General features: G+C 38.6%; 1 protein-coding gene across 2 annotated transcripts in view; it reads right to left on the bottom strand.

Annotated features, from left to right (window-relative positions):
* The window catches only part of ARNTL2 (aryl hydrocarbon receptor nuclear translocator like 2), an 80,440-nt gene that overhangs the window by 43,457 nt on the left and 14,194 nt on the right, over positions 1-22,789 (bottom strand). The window contains exons 2-7 of one of the 2 annotated variants that reach the window (XM_032593937.1): positions 19,750-19,791; positions 15,762-15,919; positions 9,411-9,490; positions 7,200-7,292; positions 4,867-4,981; positions 3,927-4,070 (exon numbers count right to left, since the gene is read on the bottom strand). In XM_032593937.1, coding sequence (XP_032449828.1) covers positions 3,927-4,070; positions 4,867-4,981; positions 7,200-7,292; positions 9,411-9,490; positions 15,762-15,919; positions 19,750-19,791 — 632 coding nt within the window. The remainder of the gene's footprint in view (positions 1-3,926; positions 4,071-4,866; positions 4,982-7,199; positions 7,293-9,410; positions 9,491-15,761; positions 15,920-19,749; positions 19,792-22,789) is intronic. The other variant, XM_032593938.1, reaches the window with a different exon arrangement.

Here is a 22,789-nt window from a genome sequence, read left to right as displayed (position 1 = left end):
CTCCTTGGGTTCATCTTCTTTGGGATTCTTGTGCCTCTTGAATCTGGACAGCTGTTTCCTTCCCTGAAATAGAGATTTCTTCAAATAAGTGTTCTGCTTCTTTCTTTCTTTCTTTTCTTTTTTTCTTTTCTTTTTTCTTTTCTTTTCTTTTCTTTTCTCTGTCTCTCCCTCCCTTCCCTCTCTTCTCCTCCTGGGACTCCTATAATGTGAATGTTTGTTTGCTTGATGTTGTTGAAGAGATCCCTTACCTATCCTCTCTTTTTAAAGTTCTTTTTTTCTTCTTGCTCTTCAGCTTGGGTGCATTCCATTACCCTATCTTCCAGACTGCTGATCCGTTTTTCTGCATCTATTAATCTGTTGATTCCCTCTAGTGTATTTTTCATTTCAGAAATTGTATTCTTCAACTCTGATAGTTTTCTTTTATATTTTCTGTCTTTGTTGAAGTTCTCACTGAGCTCTTCCACTCTTTTCTCCAATCTGGTGAACATCTTTATGATCGTCACTCTAAACCCTTTATCAGGCATATTACTTAACTCCATTTCATTTAGTTCTTTTTTCGAGGTTCTTTCATTTGGGGCACATTCCTCTATCTCCCTATTTTGCCTTTCTGTGTTTGTTTCTATGAATTAGGTAGAACAGCTATTTTTCCTAAACTTGAAGGAATGGTCTTGTGTATGGTCATTCCCTGTGTGGACTCTGTATCTGGTGACTTTGGCTGGTTGGAACTGTAGCTGGTGTCAATGGGGGTCCTAGGGCACTCCATGCTGGGACTGCCCTGGTGGGATGCCAGAGCTAAACTGGGCATACATTGAGGTGGACTTAGGACCATCTGCACAGAAAGTGCCCCAGTGGGACAGCTCAAGTGGACATAGGCTAGGGAGGTCCCTGGATTCTCCACAAAGAAGGTATTCTGGTAGAACAACTGAAAGAGAAGTGTATACCAGCTAGTGGGTCCTGGAGCTCTGTGCACAGAGGGAATCCTGGCAGGATAGCTGAAACTGAAGTGTAGACATGGGCTGGGGTGATCTCAGGGCTCTCTGCACAGAGGATGCTCAGGCAGGATAGCTGAAGCTGAAGTGGGTGCAAGCCACAGTATGGGAGGGTTCAGCATACAAGTTGCTCTAGCAGAGCAAATGATGTGGAGATGGGTATGGACCAGGTGTTCCCAGAGCGCTAGGATGCCCTAGCAAACCGTTTGGAACTGAAGTGATGTGGGCCTGGAGTATTCCAGTGTGGTTTGTACTTGTGTCACCTTGGCAAAGCAGCCGGAGCTGTAGTGAGGTGACCATGGGTGTCCTGTTCTGCACTGTTGTGGAGCTGCCTTAGTGGGACAACCGGGCTGGTGTAGACTAGGGGTCTGGGGCTCAATGAGGCAGAAGGCCAGCTAGGTCACCCAGACCCTGCTCTCATCCATACTATCAAGTTGGAGGAGGAATGTGAACCATAGTGTTCATCAGCCTCTCTGACTTGGAGAGAGTTCCAGTAGCTCCCTGCCATTTGACAAGGTTGTAGGGCTGGTTCCTGTATATTCTAGTTGCATTTTTAAAGTGTGGCTTTTTTGTGCGTCCCTGGGCAGACAAATCTCCTCAGAGTCCCTCAGTACTATTCCTCCCCACTACAGTTCACAGTGTCGGCTAGGGTTTCCCTTTGTTACTGTGCCATTCTGTATGTGGTCTTGTATTGTGCACAAGCTGTTCAGTCAGCCCTCAGATCTTCTTTAGGAGGAAGTACTCTATAAATAAGCATAGATTTGGTGTGTCTGTGGAGGAGGTGAGTTCAGGGTCTCCCTATGTCACCATCTTGGACCAGAACCATTAATCTTTAAAACACTTACAAAACCTGATAATTTTAGACTTTACTCAACTTACAACTTGTGTAAAACACCACCGAGATCTCGGTCATGTTAAAGTAGTTGCATTGGCTGCCATGTTTTTCTCTCACATGGATTGCTGTATAGATTAAGGGATTCACTTATGGTTGGATCTACCCAATATGATATTGGTTTACTTCCAGTTAAATCCTAAGGGTAAAATGTACTACAGTCCAGGGTCTACATGGAGCATGACTCCTTGGACCATCCATGCAGAAGGAATATTCTTGCCCTTGGAGACTAGTTCTACATTATATGGCAAGGTCAAATATAAGATGAATTGGCTGACTTGGGAAGGAAGGCAGAGAAAACAGGCACCCTGAGGTAATGACAACATCATCTGCTTGCACGGTCCTAAGAGTTTACATGCATTACTTCTAGTAATACTCATAACAGCTCCTAACATTTATCTAGTGTTACTATGCTAGGAACCATGGTAAGCACATCACATGTATTAACTCATTTAATCCTAAAAACTACCCTAGGAGGTTCTGTAATTTTCTTTTTATAGTTGAAAAGAGTAAGACCCAGAAGGATTTAGTAATTTATCTTAAGTCACAAAGTTAATCACAAGTTAGGATTTAAACCTCAATAGTTTGGTTCCAGAATCAATGCACTTACCTACTCCACAAAACATACAATCCTGTGAATAATCTTGTTTTATAGATAAGGAAACTTGGCTCAGAGGGATTAAGAAACTTGTTCACTACTACAGAGCTAGCAAGTGATAAAGCAAAATTTGATCACAGTCAGCTGGATTCCACAGCCTCTTCATTACCAGGTCAGTTGTGACTTCACCCCCAGGGGGCAACTCTTGCACTCAGAGCCAAGGGCAAGAGGGCAGCAATTGATGGATTAAAACAGTTCCTCTCTTATGACTGCTGATTCATTCCACTTATGTTTCTTTAGAGTGTAACAGACGAGCAGGGGATTTAGGTTTGAGTGTGAGTTTTGCCTAGTTCCCTTTCTGCAAGTTATTGAATCTCTTCAAGTCTCTCTTCTTTGATTCTAAATCAGGGGTAAGAATAGTGTTTTCATGGGAATTAAAACACTTAGCACAGTATCTGATCTGGCACAGAAATATACTTAATAAGTATTTAGTGATTATCATCTTGGGTGGTCACCAAAAAAGACTTGACCAAAACTTGTAAATAAATAGAATCTTCCAGCTCTATAGAAATATCCTGAGATTTTTATAAACATCTCTGAGATATTATATATTCTGAGAGGGAGAGAGCTAGAGAGCAGGAGCACAAGTTGGGGAAGGGCAGAGGGAGAGAAAGGGAATCCCAAGCAGGCTCCACAATGTCAGTGCGGGGCCCGATGTGGGGCTTGAACTTACGAATTGTGAGATCATGACCTGAGCCCAAATCAAGAGTCTGACACTTAACCAACTAAGCTACCCAGGCGCCCCTATATAAATATCCTTTTAAAGGATATGAAAGCAAATCTCACATTAAAATTTGCATAGGAAATCCTATACATAATAGGTTAATATATTCTTAGGCAAAAAAGTGTGAGACATTTTGTAGTCCCTGGAGTTTCTCGGTTAAGTAAAATAGATGAGTGTTAACTCAGTTCAAAATGTAAATAGGACAAACCTATAAAAGAATCAGAAGAAAACAGAACTAGAAATATTTACCAAAGAACTAAAAGAATTGAAACATCTTAAGAAACTTTCACCAATTAATCAAATCGGGCTCTTGTACTATTACAGTTTTTCTTTAAGGACTTACCTTTTATATTTTAAAAGTAACAATGGTATTTCATAACAAAAGTTTTATTTCAATCTCTTCCCATTTGATTGCCATTTGATTCCAACAGCACCATTAAAAACTTGGGCAATAAATAAAATATGTAATTACCTGATAAATTTGAAAGATATGATGAGCCAGTCTTAGTAATTCTGGTTAAAAAACAATCTTATTTCCTTTGATGCTTTTGGCCTCAATTATTTGCCTTGACCATACACTTTATTATTTCTGTATAGAAAGTTTTTAGGACGCTAACTTTATACGCATGCCTTAAATCACTTGACATCTTAAGATAATGATACCTTTTTTCTTTGAGGTGGATAAGCATTCATGCTCTTCTTTGACAGAGATTTTACAACGCCTTATCCGACAAAAAAAGGATCGTCTCAAGCCAGAATACACGTGACTCCTTCCACTGTGGAAATTACTATGAACTTGCAAATCAGCTTTCATAGCAGGAGGGGGCAGGAGAACAGGTGGAAAAGAAATTTTTCATATAGATAAGAAATGTCAAGGGACACATTTCAAATGTGTTGAAAATTGAAAAAGAAAAATGGTTAAAGCAATGGCATCATTGTACAGTAAACCACAAAGTGAAATATACCAAAAAGAGCATTTGTCAAGGAATCATATTTTTATACCTTCTAAACACTTGTAATTTATCTTCCTTTTTTTGCCCTGGGTGTAGAAATAAAAGAAATCTAAAAGAAATGAAATTTTAAAAAATTTTAATGAAAAAAACCCCTTAACTCTAGTAGTAATCAATGGCATAAAGCATCAGTACAGTATAAATAATTGTTTGGCACTAAACATTTTCAGGGAGGTCTTTTCAGAGAAGATAAACAATATTTACACTTCCAAAGTACAGTTAACAAGGTCTTTCAAACTGAGTAAACCTAACCCATATAAGAAAGAGAATTGTTTATCAGCATGTAGCTGAATAATAGAAACTCCAGCAATTTTTTTAATCCCAAATGATGCTTTCTTATAAAGATTGTATTAGCATATGAAAAATAGTGAATATGAAATAATCACATATTCCCCAAAGCATCTTCATACGAATATGAAGGAATTCTCTAGTTATACTGTTTTTTTGAGCTCTGAGGTTAATGATTGTAAACTTTACTAAATCTCCTCTTTATAAAACCATAATTGCCTAATTTTCAAAATATTGTATAGTTGTGCTTTTAAGTAAGTATCATATTTACATAAAATCACAGGCATACTGAGATGAGCACTTACTTTTGGCATCGATCAGCTTCTCCCTTGGTGAAATATCAGAAGAAAGTTGCTCCTTTACTTTGGCAACATCTTTTGGATGTAAGAAGTCAAATAAGCTTTGTCCAGTCAAGCTAGCCTATTTATAAGGTAGATGTTTGTTTAAAATTAGTACCACAATTTTTCTACATTTCTTCATATAAATGTATGGTAAAAACTGTTAAAGCGGCTTTTTCTTAAGCTCAAAAATACATCTACTGCACTGTGTGACATTAACTTAGTGTTAAAAGCAGGGTGATACTTGTAGATAGAAACACATGCACACAAAACCGTATCTGGAAACACACAAATCACAGACACGTAATTGCTAATGTTCAGTGGACTCTCGTGAACGTCCCCCAATTCGCTTGTTACTTCTAAATCTTATTATGATTTAAACTTTTTTTTACGTGGTAAAAGTAAAGAGATTGTCATTATAATATAATATGGAAGTCACAGAGAATCTGTAATTTTATGGTGTGACTCAGATTTTTTAAAAAATCACTATACTATTAAAAAACAGAATTTGGGGTGCCTGGGTGGCTCAGTCAGTTAAGTGTCTGACACTTTGTTTCAGTTCAGGTCATGATCCGCAGTTCATGAGATCCAGCCCCTCCTTGGGCTCTGCACTGACAGTGTGCAGTCTACTTGGGATTCTTGCTCTCTCCCCCTCTCTCTGATAAATAAACATTAAAAAAAAAAAATCAAACCTGGAACACCTTCCACTTCCCATTCCCATTCCCCTTCTCCCAATATGTAGAGCATTCCTACTCTATGCTTTTACTTGTATGGTCTCATTATCTAGAATTCATTACTCCTTTCTCTACAAACTCAAAATTCCCTAGCCACTCTAGTCAATTGCCTTTTACTCCCCAGACTCCCTCCTCAACTTGAAATGTCTTCCTTCCCTTGTCTGCTCATCTTAAAGCCTAAGCAGACATTCTACTTTGTATGTGAAGCCTTCCCTGACCCACAGTGATTACCCTTCTTGTGAAATCCTTTATTAGCTAGGTAGATATTATAGAAGGCAGAACAAATGGACCAGCTGATACAATTAGCCTGGTGGCAGTTAGATATCTCATATTTTTTTTATTTATTTTTTTTATTTATGATATCTCATATTTTTAAAACTAGCATTTTATAAATCAATCTACTGTGTCATTGGTTAATAGAAGTTTATACCCATAACTCTTTGCCTCAAAGAAAACCTGGTTTATGAGTCTAAAAAGCTGAGGACCAGACCCCGTATGATGGTGGGGATTTCAAAGTCCTCCTGAGTAGTCAGTGCCCATGTCACTAATTTGGAACTTATGTGCTATCCTGAATTGTTATCTTCACATGTGTGTGTGCATGGTGTTCTCTATCTTCTGTTGGAAAATAACCACGTCTTGCCCTGCTTTTGTGTCCCTTAGGCAGCTAAAACCAGCTGTATGATTCATTGGGTTCTTACTCCTTCCATAAGTAAGTTCGCAGCACCTCTTCTTTTTATCTATGAATCTTGTATCTCTCCAAATTTTCATGTTTGGGGATAAAATAGGTGAAATTAATGGGAGTTATTTAAGATTAAACCCGTGGTCAATTTGAATTCTATTTTAAAGGAGACCACAGCATGATCTCATGGTGCATGAGATCGAGCCCCACGTCAGGCTCTGCAATGACAGCAAGGAGCCTTCTTGGGATTCTCTCTCTCTCTCACTCTTTCCCTCTCAAAATAAATAAATAAACTTAAAATGAATAAAGGAGACCACAGGTGCTAGTTTATTCACTCTGGTGGATTATTGTTAGTGCTATAGCTTTTGAGTAACTTCTTTATTATTGGCAAGTATTAATTTATTAATTTAAATTAAATGGTGTTCAGGAATGAGGAGGTAAAGAGATTACAAAGCTAGATAAATAAAAGATGTATTTTAGAGTTTGTTGCCAGAGATTAGAGCAAAAGCTAACATGCAATGCATATAACCTAATAATATATAATAATGCTGTCTTTTGGAGGAAACAGAAGGGCAACTAACATTTTTCAGTCTCAAATATGACAGCTATGTCTTTACATCCTAAGAGACCCATGTAACCACCATTTCCCCTTTTTACTTAAGAGAAAGTTCAGGCTCAGGAAAATTAACTTGCTGGAGGTCAAGAAGTGAACACTCTTGTCAGTAATAAACACCCATACTCTTTCCATCTCTCTTGGAGTTCTTCTAATTAAGCAAACCTCAGCCCCCAGCACATGGGAAGACAGGGTTCAGGAGGAGAACCCAGAAGTAAGTATTTGTTCAAAAAAAATTAAACATCAGGCGGAAAATATCCTCAGTTTTGGATACCTGATCATAATTAAGTGTTTTGGAGACTGATTTTGAAACGAAGAGAATTTTTCCTCTTTCACATCCAACCACAAATAGGAAGCCTTCTGCAGTCTAGGATTTAAAAATATAAAAGTAAATATTTTTAAATATCTTCTTTCTTACACACATTCAGAGACTGTGAAATTGCTGTAGCGATAAAACTAAGAGTGGTTGGGGCAGCTGGGTGGCTCAGTTGGTTGAGCATCAGACTCTTGAATTGGTTCAGGTCGTGATCTCACAGTTCACGAGTTTAAGCCCCACATCAGGCTCTGTGCTGACATAACAGAGGCTGCTTGAGATTCTCCCTCTCTCTTTGCCCCTACCCCGCTCACAATCTCTCTGTGTCTCTCAAACTTAACAAAACAAAACAAAACAAAAAAAACTAAGAGTGTTCATAGAGCTAGTAAAATTAGGAAATTTTCTTAAGATGTAAAAGGATTTGTGAAGAACATCAAATTGAATGAACTCCAATCTAAACTCGTTTTTGACATGGAAAGTTTAGCCATGGAATATATGGTTGAGAGATTTTCTAATACAAAAAACACCTATACCAAATTCTATACCGCATACAGAAACTATAAAGATATCAAAACACATCCATAACACTTTCCCGAAGATGTTCTGAGATGAAGGGACTGTGTAGACTAGGGACAAGGAAAAGAGAAGACATCCTATGATAGATATACTTTTTGAATTATGATAAGGTGCCGCTCATTTAAAACTAAATTAAAAAAATTCTAACATCAGCTACTCCCACTGAAATCTGCCCAGGACATCCTTTGGGAAGCAACCTATATGGAAATGGATATGTATGGACACAGGATGAGTCTGGCACTCCATTTCCATTGGACATTTCCTTGATTAATTTCTACTAACTGGAAACAAACATGAAGTGACTTAGGCAGACATATTCTATACGGGCAGAACCAGTATATATTATGAATGAAAGAAACACCTAAAGATTGGTGAGAAAGTTTCCAAAGCATATTATACATTTTTCTAACTTTAAAAATCTTCATCTTCGGGGCACCTGGGTGGCTCAGTGGGTTAAGCATCTGACTTCAGTTCAGGTCATGATCTTGCGGTTTGTGGGTTCAAGCCCCATGTCAGGCTCTGTGCTGACAGCTCAGAGCCTGGAGCCTACTTTGGATTCTGTGTCCCCCTCTCGCTCTGCCCCTCCCCTGCTCATGCTCTGTCTCTCTCAAAAATAAATAAACATTGGGGCGCCTGGGTGGTTCAGTTGGTTGAGTGTCCGACTTCGGCTCAGGTCATGATCTCGCGGTCTGTGAGTTCGAGCCCCGTGTCAGGCTCTGTGCTGACAGCTCAGAGCCTGGAGCCTGTTTCGGATTCTGTGTCTCCTCCTCTCTTTGCCCCTCCCCTGCTCATACTCTGTCTCTCTCTGTCTCTCAATAATAAACATTAAAAAAAATTTTTTTTTTTTAATTAGAAGAAAAAAGAAGGTTAGAGAGGGAGGGAGCCAAAACATAAGAGACTCTTAAAAACTAAGAACAAACTGAGGGTTGCTGGGGGGTGGAAGGGTGGGTAATGGGTATTGAGGAGGGCACCTGTTGGGATGAGCACTGGGTGTTGTATGGAAACCAATTTGACAATACATTTCATATTTAAAAAAAATTAGAAGAAAAAGGGACAAGTGTGTGTGTGTGTGTGTGTGTGTGTGTATCTCACCTCCTGGGGGCAGGATAAGCCAATGACATGGCCATATTTTCCATGTCAAATAAACCTCTAGACCAGTGAATCTGAAAACCCATGCATGTGTAATGATGAGAACAGAAATGTCAAAGCATCAACTGATAGCTCATAATAGTAACTGGCTAATGTTCAGAGAACAGTATCCTGCAGGAATAGGATATGAGGTAGATGACTTTGAAGGTGGTGGTGACGGGGGAACAGATCCCATGGCATAGGAGGTGAGTGCAGTAGGTGGTGTAAGTTTAGCATTAAAGACAAGCTTTGCTCTGTACATTGGAAAGTACCTACCCCGTCTCTACTTTCAGCATCCCACGCTAAGACACGGTTACTTGTGCAACTTATTTTTGTATTAAGGGAAATGTGGTGTAATAGAGAGTCCCGTGTGTTTACAACTGGAAGCAAACTGAAGAAAGTCTGTGTCCTACTCAAGCAAAGTACAAAGGACAAATGCAGCTTAGACAAATAGATCTCTTTACTTACCTTAAGGATTAAGTGTCTGAGCTCATTATCCTGAATAAATGAAGGTCTATAATTATCTCCTGCATAAGTGTTAGTCATACCTAAAAATAAATCCAAAAGTTATGGAAAATAGTGTAGAGTTGGAAACGTAGTAAGTGCTCAGTGAACATTAGCACTGTTGCTCCTGCCAATATTGAAAATGGTATTTTCTCTTTTAGCACTTTCTAAGACCTTATTGTGATCATTCTTTCATTATTACTAAATTAAAATGTCCTGCTTTTATGCTGTAAATTCTTAGAACTACTTATTCCCTTATACTTAGATGTGTAGACAGTAGGAGCTGTATTTAAAAAGAGTGATATCTCTAACACTACAACATGCAACAATATTCAAGAATCTAGTTATTTCTATAATTTCTTAGCTTATTAAAACTGATCATGTGAATTACCCCAAAGAGGAAAACTGTGGAATTTTAAACCATTTCTATGGATTCATAAAATTTTCCATATAGCTCTTTAAAAATCATAGGGAGAATTCTGATAATATACAAATATGTATAAAATATAAACGAAATAATTCAAGCCCTAAGCACAGAGTATATTGTATTAAAGTAACTGAACAGCTGGCAAAATAAGGAATCAGCAGGTCAAAACCTAGGTCAAAGTTGAATGAGAGAAGTAAGGGAAGCACCAAATCACATTTGCCCTGAAGGCATCTACCCACCTTGACAGGAGAAAGCCCTTTGTGGCCACAAGGGGGCGCAGGGGACAGTCCACCAAGCCTAGGTGCCCAGTCTCCAGATAACCTCCAGGCAAGGGTGATTCACAGGTAAATCAACTTTCCCTCCCTTTTACTTCTCAACATCCCTAACCCCAAGCCTTCTTCCTGAGGATCGCAAGAAAAGTTGGTTTTGCAAGAGAAAGATGGGTTAATGCCCTGAGAGGGTCCTCCCCTCTACCTTGAGATATTTTAACTACATAGTGGTCCTTGGATGGATTTGCAGCTCAAACTCACAAAATACCTAAGTGATGGGGGGCGGGGGGGAGGGAATCACACCTCATGGTATGATTTGATAACGTTTCCTCAGATTGGTAGCACCATTATGAGCCTTGCATAAGTAAACGAAAACCTGTCAGGGGTACCTGGGTAGCTCAGTCAGTTGAATGACCGACTCTTAATTTTGGGTCAGGTCATGATCCCGGGTGATGGGATCAAGCCCCATGTGGGGCTCTGTGCTGAGCATGGAGCCTGATTAAGATTTTCTCTCTCTCTTTGTCTCTCCCCAGATTTCATGCTCTCTCTCTTAAAAAAAAAAAAAATCTATTTTTCAGAATCTATCTTCTAGGTAGGCCACCAAGAATTCCCTCAAACGATTTCTTGTTATAATTACTACACAGCAACCTGGTGGGAGGAAGTTGAGAAAGAGCTGAAAGATACAGACTGCGTTCCAGGCCAGGGTACAGCAATACATCAATTTGAGCAAAGCAGTGATAAATGCTTGTCTGGCTTGAAGCAAGGTTGGCAGAGGGATGCTGGGGAAACCCTGTCAGGGTAAATTGGCCAGAACAGGCGAGCCCTGACAGTGAGTGAGGACGTGCTCTTGAGAAAATGAGGGCAGCAAGGGCAGAGCTAAAGCTAGGGTGAGGTGTGTTCATAAAATGCATGCCGTGACATTCTGTACATGTGCCAATGAGGGATAATGAATTTGGATTCTCAGATTTCTGCGGGCAAAAACCAATGAGGAAACATGATTGCTCACCTTTATGACAGTGTTCATTAGGTTAAAATGATCGAAATCACAGTAACTATTCCTCCCCCTCCTCCTCTTACCAACTCCAACATGAGTAAACACTGTGCTTGTCCTTTATATATATTATTCTTTACTCTTGACAACGACCCTATCAGGTAAGTGCATCATCCCTGTTACAGATACAGAAGCTGAGGATTAGAATGTTAAATAATGGGAGTAAGTCACACAGCTCTTAAGTCAAAGAGCCAAGATTTGAACCCAGGAGGTTTGCTTCTGGGACTATATGCATGTACCATTGTACCCTACTGGGCCCCAGTGTTATGACTGCACACATATAATGCCCACAGTTTCTCTGAAGGCACATGATGAAAAGAAGGGCTACTCTAAGTGTGGTCTGCGGACCAATGTCAGCAGCAAACTGTGGCAGGTGAGTACAGAAACTAAGAACAAGCATTTAGACCCTTATGGAATTGACACTGTTGTGGATCCCAGCCCCGATCCTTTTTCCAGTAATTAAGTGTATTTCACAATGGATGGGAGTGGATAACACTTGTCCTCCACCCAGCTAATTTGAGAAGCATTGCTCAGAATATAGTACAAAAAATTATTCGCCATCCTTCTGTCTTTAAAGTAATTACGTAGGGACCCAAATAACACGATCCACCTGCAGCCCTCTGATGATTCCGCGTCTAGGCTTTTGTGGTGCGAGCTGGGGGTATATGCTGGTAAATGCCCTGGAATGCAGACAGACCCAGTGGCCTTAAGTCCTCTCACTTGTGGGCAGCACTGACTAAAGGGTATGCTCAGGATGTGCGAGGAGTACTTGATCACCGCACTTCAGCTTAGAAGGGCCCAGGGCAAAATCCTGTGCTCCATGCCACAGAATCTGTTCTGGATTTAGACAGTGTCTCATCCCCACGGAGCTTCTATTGCTGCTCCTGTCACTCATACTTCCACTGTAGCATTTATCACACTAGGTTTTAATGATCTCTGCCGGGGTCTGTTGCTCTTGCTTACCGTGAACCCCTAGAGCATAGAGATCTTGCTTCCTTTTCAAGTTCCCAGCATAGACAGGAAGCTACTTGCTGCCCAGTGCATGATTGTTGAATTAATCGATAGATCTGTGGCTTTTCCCTTAGGTCCTCCTCCCTCAGGGCCTTACAAATGTGAAAATTGTTGGGTAATTTTAGGGTTGCAATCAAACGACCTCAGTTGAGCCTGCAAATGTTCACTGCCAAAAGACTTAAAGGAAATATTGCATACAACTTATGCAAGATCCAGTTGTGGGTAAAAGAGAATCTTATTTCACAACAGTTATGAAAATGAGACCTCCAGTCACACTCCCAAAAGGAAGCCTGCCAAGCAGTATCCCCACGCTTGTGCCATTCTGCATGGCATTGAAGGGATCAAGGCTATACGTTCTTTTCCCCACCGCCTGCTCTTCGGATCTGCACACAGTCAGCTGGTTAGAGTGGAGAAGCCACTGTTCTACCACATGTGGAAATCTAAGGGAGGTGATTGAAAGTACTATTTTTTGTTAAAGGGACTTCTTAGGCAGAAAAGAAGGGGCTATAACTAGAACACTATGAAAGAAAAATATTTCACTGGTAAAAACAACTATGTAGTAAAGGTAGTGGATCCACCCCTTATAAAACTAGAATGACAGTTCTAAGACAAAGGTAGTAAAATTATATCTATAAAAATCAAAGGATACACGAAATAAAAAAGATGTAAACTGTGACATCATATATATAAAATGTGGAGAGGGGGAGTACAAATGTAGTGCTTTTAGAATGTGTTCAAAGTTAACTGACCGTCACCTTAATATAGGCTGCTCTATACTAGGATTTTATATATGAGACTCACGGTCACTACAACCAAAAACCTATAATACATACACAGAAAATAAAGAGAAATAAATCTAAGCATCACACTAAAGAAAGTCATCAAATCACAAGGGAAGGAACCAGAAGAAGAAGAAAGGAATGGAGAAGAACTACAAAAACAACCTGAAAACAATTTTTAAAATGCCAATATGTACCTATCAATAATTACTTTAAATGTAAATAAACCTAATGCTCCCATCGAAAAACATAGAGTGACTCAATGGGTAACAAAACAAGACCCAACTATATGCTGCCTACAAGAGACTCACTTCAGAGCTAAAGACACAGACTGAAAATGAAGGAATGGAAAAAGATATTCCATGCAGATGAAAGCAAAAGAAAAGATGGGGTAGCAATACTTATATCAACAAAATAGACTTCAAAACAAATAACAAGAAACTAAGAAGGCCATTACATAATAATAAAGGGAATGCTCCAACAAGAGGATATAAAAATTGTAAATACCTATGCATCCAACATAGGAGCACCTAAATACACAAGGAAAATACGAACATACATAAAGGGAGAAGTTAACAGTAATACAATAATAGTAGAGGACTTTAACACCCGACTTGTATCAACAGATAAATCACCTAGACAGAAAATAACAAAACAGTGGCTTTGAATGACAGAGTACAACAGATGGGCTTAACAGATATACATACACAAAACATCCCACCCAAAATAACAATACAGATTCTTTTCAAGTGCGCGTGAAACATTCTCCAGGATAGATCACGTTAGGCCACAAAACAAGTCTCAATAAATTTAAGAAGACTGAAAAAAAAAAAAAAAAAAAAAAAAACCTGAAATCCTATCAAACATCTTTTTTGACTACAACAGTATGAAACTAGAAATCAATTAAAAAAAGAAACCTGGAAAAACACAAATGTGTAGAGGCTAAAAAAAACACGCTACTAAACAACCAATGGGTCAACAACTCACAGAGGAAAGGAAAAAATACATGGAGATAAATGAAAATGTAAACAATGGTTCAAAATCCCTGAGATGTATCAAAAGTAATTCTAAGAGGGAAGTTTATAGTGATGCAGACCCACCTCAAGGAAGAAGAAAAATCTCAATCTAACTTTATACCTAAAGGAGCTAGGAAAAAACCAAACAAAACCCAAAGTTAGTAAAAGGAAGAAAATGATAAAGATCAGAGTGGAAATAAATGAAACACAGACCAAAAAAACAAACAAACAACCAGAAAAGATCAATGAAACTAGGAGTTCATTCTTTAAAAAGATAAAATTGTTAAAACTTTAGCCAGATTTATCAAGAAAAAGAATCAAACAAAATCAGAAATGCAAGAGGAGAAGTTACAACCAACACTGCAAAATTGCAAAGCATTAAAAAAGACTAGAACAAAAAATTCTATGCAAACAAATTAGACAAACTAGAAGAAATGGATACATTTCTAGAAACGTACAATCTTCCAGAAACGAATCAGGAAAAAAGAATCTGAACAATTACCAGCAATGAAATTGAGTCAGTAGTCAAAAAATTCTCAATAAACAAAAGTCCAGGGCCAGATGGCTACATCACTGAATTCTACCAATCATTTAAAGAAGAATTAATATCTACCTTTCTCAAATCATTCCAAAATATAGAAGAGAAAGGGAAACTTCCAAATTCATTCTATGAGGTCAGCGTTACCCTGATTGCAAAACCAGATAAAGACACTACAAAACAAGAAAATTACAGACCAATAGCCCTGAAGAACACAAAAATCCTCAGCAACATACTACCAAACCAAATTTAACAATACATTAAAAGGATCATTCACCATGATCAAGTGGGATTTGTTCCAGAGATGCAAGGATGGTTTGGTATCTGCAAATCAATCAAAATACACCCTGTTATAAAATGAAAGATAAAAATCATATGATCACCTCAACAGATGCAGGAGAAAGCATTTGGCACCCACAATATTTAGATAAACTCAGCAAAGTGGGTACAGAGGGAACATAACATAATAAATGCTATAAATGACAAACCCAGAGCTAACTTCATCCTTAATGGTAAAAAGCTGAATGCTTTTCCTCTAAGATCAGGAAGAAGATGAGGATGCTCATTCTTACTGCTTTTATTCACCATAGTACTGGAAGTCTTAGCCACAGCAATCAGCTAAGAAAAAGAAAAAAGAGGCATCCAAACTGATGAGGAAGGAGTAGAACTGTCACTATAAGCAGATGACAAAATACTATACAGAGACAATCCTACAGATTCCACCAAAAAACTATTAGAACTAATAAATGAATTCAGTGAAGTTGCAGGATACAAAATCAATATACAAAAATCCATTGCCCTTCTATACACTAATAACTAGCAGAAGGAGAAATTAATAGAACAATTACATTTAGCATTGCATCAAAAATAATAAAATACCTAGGAATAATTCTGACCAAGGAAGTGGAAGAACTATACTCCGAAAACTGTAAGACATTGATAAAAGACTTGGAAGATGACACAAATGGAAAAATGTACTGTGTGCACTTAAGATAAAGCTTTTAGTGAAACCAAGATTTTCGATATCTAGAGTCGTGTTCTCTCCACATACAGAATATCAGCAAGTATCAAGATTGATGCCTATAAAAAACTGATGCCTATAAAGCTGAAAGACACATCTGCACAGAATCTCAGTAGCCAATAACAACAGAACGAATGAATCAAGTACCTTGATTACAGGGAGGACTTCACAAATCCAAGTGTGGAAGCCACTTCCAAACTCACCTTTTAAAGATCTCACGTGTTGGACAGCCATTCTTAAAACCGTAAGTTTGTCCAGTCTACGTGCCACGGGATTGCACTGAGGGATCATTGCAGACAGTTCTTCAATCAGGTTATTCATTTTATCTCTCCTCCGCTTTTCAGTTTGACTATGAGCTTCTCTAAGAAGGAAAAGAACCTCCTTTATTTTAACAATGAGCAGACCCACGGTTCCCCCAGAGGCACCAGCTGGAGCCAGAGGAGGCCCCCAAGCACACGCGGTCCTAGCTCCCAACTCTGGCCCTGCACTGGCAGTTCAGGGAAGAGGAGGGCGCTGCTGAGCACAGGGACGGTGCTCATTCACGGAGCTTTCACCCCACCAACTACCCCTGCTCCTTCCTCCCTATCTTATTTCTGCAAGCCTTCAAGAATTAAGATGTGTCTGAGAACCACGCGGGTAGTTTTATAACTTCCTGTCTTCAGAGGAAGAGTTGAGTAGCCTTCCATTGCAGCTCACTCCTCCCAGGTATTATAATCAGCAGTTATCAGCATCTTTTTTTTTTTTTTTTTTTTTTTAATGTTTAGTTTTGAGACAGACAGAGACAGAGAAGGGAGGGGTGGAAAGAGGGAGACGCAGAATTCCAAGCAGGCTCCAGGCTCTGAACTGTCAGCACAGAACCCAACACGGGGCTCGAACTCATAAGCTATGTGATCATGACCTGAGCCGAAGTCGGAAGTTTAACCGACTGAGCCACCCAGGAGCCCCGGCAGTTATCAGCATCTTAAGGTCACTCTCTTCCACAGCTCCTTCCCATGGGGCTACAAGTGTGTGCAAATCTCTCCATCCGGGGGGCCGGGGGAAACAACCTTTTCCCAATTCTAGGGATTTTTTTCCTTGCCATCTTCCCTTCTCAGCCAGCTTGCTGGGAAGAACACCATCTCCACTATGTCTTTCACTTCACAGGCTTTCCATCTATTAAAATCAACCTCCCACAGACACTGACCCACTGAAACTATTTCTAGTGTCCTTATTTTATGCAGTTCCTTGCTGATCCCTGACTTGAATTTGACAGTACTGACATTTCTTATTCTTTTTCCGGCTTCTGGGACTGCTCCTGCTCCTCCATCCTCCTGCTTAGCTCAGTCCCCTTAGTCTCTTTATCAGCTCTTCGATCCTTAAACAGTGGTGTCCCCAAGATTCCCTGTTTGGCTATACTCTTTCCTCACCTTACAGCTTCACGCTGAGATACCTCCTTTCTGCAAAGACTTTACAATTGTACGTAAGCTGCTTACTACGAAATCCCTACCTCATTCATACCTCACCCAGGCCCCGACCTTCAGAACTTGAATTACACACCTATGTGATTCACAAGCGCCTTAAGCCTCAAGTAATCCCACACTGAATACATTCTTTGCAATTTGCCCCATTTTATTTCTCCTTCCTCCATTACCCCTGATTTACTCCTTCTATAGAGTTTATCTTGGTTGCTGACATCACTAGGGTCATTCTAAACCCTTCCTTCTTTACTCTGAGGAGCCACATAATCACAAATTCCTATAGGTTCTAGTTCTTAAATATGTCTTCTCTTCCTCTCCATCCATTGGTCGCCACCTTAATTCATTAGGCGATAGCTCACTGCACTATCCCCAAAAGCCTTTTAACCTGCTATACTTTCTAGTGTCTTCCTCTTCCAGTCTATACAAACCGCCGCTTCCAAAATTATTCTAAAACAAATGAAGTCATCAAATTCCACCGCATAAAGCTGCTAAATACATTTCCACTGCCTAAGAGGAAGAGCCAAACTCCCTAATGACATCTCAAGGTTCACCATGCCCTGGCTTGTGCCCTCAGTCAGTTCCATCTCTCCATGCTTTCCCTACCTCTCCAAGTGTTATTTAGTAGCAACGCCAAATGACTTGCTAGTCCTCAAACATGCCAAGTCCTCTCACATCTCCACTGACTTGCTCTTTACTAGGCTTAGAATATCCTTCCCTTCTATATTCATAGAAAAATCCTACTTCTTCAAAACCCAGCTCGGTTATTCTCCCGAAAACTTTCTATGACTACTGCATGATTAATCACTTCCCTCTCTCCACTACCTCAGTACCTTTTATACTGTTACCATATGTCACCAAACCTAAGCCACCATCTGTTGGAAATTCAGTGTTAATACATCAGAAGGCAAGAAAAACGTTGCCAATTAGCAGGAAGATGCCATTGATAAGACATTTTTCACAGCTGGGAAAATGTAGGGGAAAAATGTGGATCTTACATTTCAAGAATTAGGCTATTTTACTCTTCACGCTTAACTGTAAGCATTTGTCTGTTTCTCTTAGAATACTCAGATCATGGCAACTCCAGAATTTCCACGTAAGAAGAGTTTTCAAAGGACAATCTGATGGGTAAGAAGTAGGAGACTTGCTTGGAGCTATTTCTTTTCTTTTTTTTTTTTTTTTTTATGAAATTTATTGACAAATATGCTAAGTGAAATAAGCCATACAGAGAAAGACAGATACCATATGGTTTCACTCTTATGTGGATCCTGAGAAACTTAACAGGAACCCATGGGGGAGGGGAAGGAAAAAAAAAAAAAAAAGAGGTTAGAGTGGAAGAGAGCCAAAGCATAAGAGACTGTTAAAATTGAGGAGGGCTTGGAGCTATTTCTATAACAACTTTATTTTCTAAAAATTTTTTCATGTTTATTTTTGGGAGCAAGAGGCAGACAGAGCGTGAGTGGGGGAGGGGCAGAAAGAGAGAGGGAGACAAAATCTGAAGCAGGCTCCAGGCTCTGAACTGTCAGCACAGAGCCTGATGCAGGGTTCAAACCCATGACCCACGAGATTATGACCTGAGCTGAAGTCGGACATCTAACAGACTGAGCCACCCAAGCGCCCCTACGGCAACTTTAAATTAGATGAAAGAAAATGTAATTTTTCTACATAAAAGAGTGGGGGAGGGGAGAACACTGAAGGAGACTGATGGAGATAATACTTCCCTCTCCCCCAACCATTCACACTTGGGTAATGCCATTCCTGGAACAAACTATGTCCTTTTGAGTGAACGGGATGGAATTAAAATTATATGTGTATTCACATAAAATTTACTTATGCACTCATACTTTGGTCTATTCACGAGTAATTTTTAGATTAAAACTTAATGGTTAGAAGAATGTTATAGTTATCCTCGTGTTAGAATGATCACCTCTTGTTTCTACCAGTATTACCCACCAGCACGGACAACAGCAATGGACAGAGATGCCCGATGCCACGGCTGTACAGCAGACAGGGTGCTCTCAAAGCTGTGGGTTAGAGACAGGTGGGACCAAGGCCACTGTGGAGAACAAGGTTCCTGTGGTAGGAACCAGGGAACCCAGAGGAAGGCACAATAGCTAGCATTTGAATAAAGTTCTTTTCTTCAAGGAGATGCACTTGACAAGACATCTGGACGATCCTATGAAGGAAAGGCATGCTTCCCAGAGGCTGGTGCTCACTTCATAATGGAGCAGCAGGGCTCTGGCTCTTAATTCAGTGTACTGTTATTGCCACTCTGACCCATGCCAGAGTTTTGTAAATCACATCAAAAGCCAGAATAAATGAAGAAAAAGCAACACTGAGATGCGGCCAGGTGGCCAGATCTAGAAAAATTTTTGTTGATGTTGAGACTACGTTGAAACAACTGACAGAGAATTTTACGATGATGAATTCCTAACCATCAGAAGCTCCTCATCAGTAATCGTTTGTTTATATTTTATGTTTGGTTATATATTTGTTTATATAAGGAACCCGCTCTTCTCTAGTGCTTAAGGGAAATATTTTAATAAACAGCTCTTGTAAGAAAAATTTAGAGGCATCTTAAGACAAAATGTTATTCAAGTAGATAGAAAAGAAAGTAGATAGAAAAACCTCATATTCGTGAACCAATTCTGTCTTGATGTTGCCTTTCACTTTGGCTAAAGGTTTGCATGTGCGGCCTTTTCCACCCACCACGTGCCAATCTCACAATTTAATGTACCTGAAGGACTTCATTTGTACGTGTTGTTCACCATCTTCCTTTCTACAAAAAAGCAGGATAAAATGTCAAACTACATGAAACAGATTTTATTTAATTCTTGAAAGAGAAATAAATGTGAGATTAAGTACCATCATCCTAATTCCTGTTCAGTGTTTAGTTACGAATGCTACCCTGAGATCCTAATGACCAGAAATGATTATCACTGTCGACACAAACGGTGGTTCTCCTCCCGAGGCTACAGGCACATGATCCCCAACAGGGCAACAGGAACCATGGTAGCTGACAATGAACAATAATTGGTACTTTACTTAAAAATGATCTCATGCCAATCCTGAGAAATAGAATTTTAATATGAATAATGTTAAATAGAATAATTTTTAAACAATTGATGGCTTTACCAAAAATTTTACGGCAGCTGTATGAAAATAGCCTAAAAATGAATTAAGAATTTCAGACCTTTAAACAAAAGGAATTTATTTTGTTAAAATTCATCTGGATGATGAAACATATCACTGAAGACTAGAAAGTCTGATCACTTGCCAATAACATTAATATTCACAGTAGCATATTCCCTAGCAGACTATGCCAAATGCATATATGTGTGTGGGAATATATACATACATGTATGTTTGTGTATGTATGTGTATGTGTTATTCATTAAGAAATGGAGTCACCAGACCACTACTAAAATAAAATATACTGATGGTGACAGAATACTTTCCACATTAAAAAATCATGCAGGCTGAGTAGTTTTTAAAATATATATATTTCAAAGAGCCTAAATGTCCATCAACTGACGAATGGATAAAGAAGATGTGGTTTATATATACAATGGAATACTACTTGGCAATGAGAAAGAATGAAATCTGGCCATTTGTAGCAACATGGATGTAGCAACTGGAGAATGTTATGCTAAGTGAAATAAGTCAGGCAGAGAAAGACAGATACCATATGTTTTCACTCATATGTGGATCCTGAGAAACTCAACAGAAGATCAGGGGAGAGGAGAAGGGGGAGGGAAAAAAAAAAACTTACAGAGGGAATAAGGCAAACCATAAGAGACTCTTAAATACTGAGAATAAACTGAGGGTTGATGCGGGTTGGGGGGGAGGGGAAAGTGGGTGATGGGCATTGAGGAGGGTACCTGTTGGGATGAGCACTGGGTGTTGTATGGAAACCAATTTGACAATAAATTTGATATTAAAAAAATAAAACAATAATAAAATGGAAAAAAATAAAAAATATATATTTTAAGAAATATATTTCCAAATGTATCAATACAAACAGACAAAAAAAAAAAAAAAAAAAACTCTTAAATACAGAGAACAAACTGGTGGTTGCCAGAGGGGAAGTGGATGAGAAGATTGGCAAAATAGGTGAAGAGAATTAAGAGGTACAAAATTCCAGTTATAAAATATAAATAAGCCACAGAGATGAAAAGTACACCATGGGGAACTTCATCAATAATATTATAATAATGTTATGTGGTGACAGATAACTACATTTATCATAGTGAGCACTGAATGTGTGAATTGCCAAATCACTATGTTGTACACCCAAATCTAATATAACATTGTATGTCAACTGAACTTCAATAAGGAAAAAAAACTTAAATGAGATTTAAAATATATTCAATAGAAAGTGATACACACAGAAGTGTAAAAAACAAAAAACAAAAATAAGCCCAATATAAATATGACTGAGATTGCAAAGAATGCCAAACAATAGAACAAAATAAACATTAAAACTATAATTCCAGAACATTTTTCTAAAATTTGGAAAAAATCCCGGAATTATATATTAAAAGGATACCATAACCATGTTAGCATGGCCAACAAGGAATCATAATTAAAACTACTTTATTTTTCTTTAAAGTTTATTTATTTATTTTGAGAGAGAGAGAGAGCAAGCACGTGCAAGCGAGGGAGGGGCAGAGAGAGAAGAGAGAGAGAATCCCAAGCAGGCTTGGTGCTGAGAGTGCAGAGCCCAATGTGGGGCTCGAACTCACAAACTGTGAAATCAAGAGTGGGACACTTAACTGAGCCACCCAGGTGCCCCATAGTTAAAACTACTTTAAAGAAAAAAAAAAAAATCACTGGACAACCAGGCAAAAAGGCTAAGTCACTAATAAGGAAAAGAAAACAAGATTGTTAGTAGATTTTTCAACAATTCTTAGTGCCCAAATTTAAGATACTCAAGGAAGGGAAATATGAGTCCAGGATTTTATATCTACCCAAATTGACCTCCAAGTACAAAGCTGCAAACAAACTATTATAAACTTGCCAACTTTCAGGCTACAATGATCCCATGAGCCCTTCCTAAAGAATCTATTAGAAATGGACATTCAGACAACCAAAAGAGTGAAAGACAGTAATATAAGGATCCATGCTGATCATTAGATATAAATACACCTGTAGAACAAAGCTAATCCATGGTTATAAAGGAGAGAGAGAAAAAGAGGCAGGTTGTTTTCTAAAAATACATATTTAAAAAATATATTTCCAAATGCATCATTTTTCAGGGGGGACTTGAAAAACTCAGAAGAAAGTACCCATAATATCACCTGGAAAATAACATAGTTAATATTTTACTGTCTCCTTCCAGTCTTTTTCTTAAACATGTATCTAGATACATACAGAAAACAGCTTTGACTATTTAGATATGGTGTGTATGTGTGTATAGTCTATTTATGGAGATGTGTGTTCCATATATAAACAGAATATATACTATGTATGGAATGTATAATATATAGAATATTACATACAATGAATAAAGTTCAGATAATAGTGTATAATTTTTTATAGCTTGTCTTATTCACTTAACATTGTAACACAAACATTTCCCACACCATCAGATATTCTTGGGGAAAAGGACTGAAAATGATTAAATAGCCCATTGGTTAGCTAAACCATAATCTAATCATTTTCTATTACTGGATATTTCAATATTATAAATAATATAGCTAATACTATTGTGGTGCATGCATATTTGATTATTTTTCCCATGATAACCCTTCAGAAATACAATGTTGTGGATAACT

The sequence above is a fragment of the Lynx canadensis genome, chromosome B4, assembly GCF_007474595.2.
Source record: "Lynx canadensis isolate LIC74 chromosome B4, mLynCan4.pri.v2, whole genome shotgun sequence".
In the NCBI taxonomy this organism is placed as follows: Eukaryota; Metazoa; Chordata; class Mammalia; order Carnivora; family Felidae; genus Lynx; species Lynx canadensis.
This window is presented reverse-complemented; position numbering and strand designations above follow the sequence as displayed.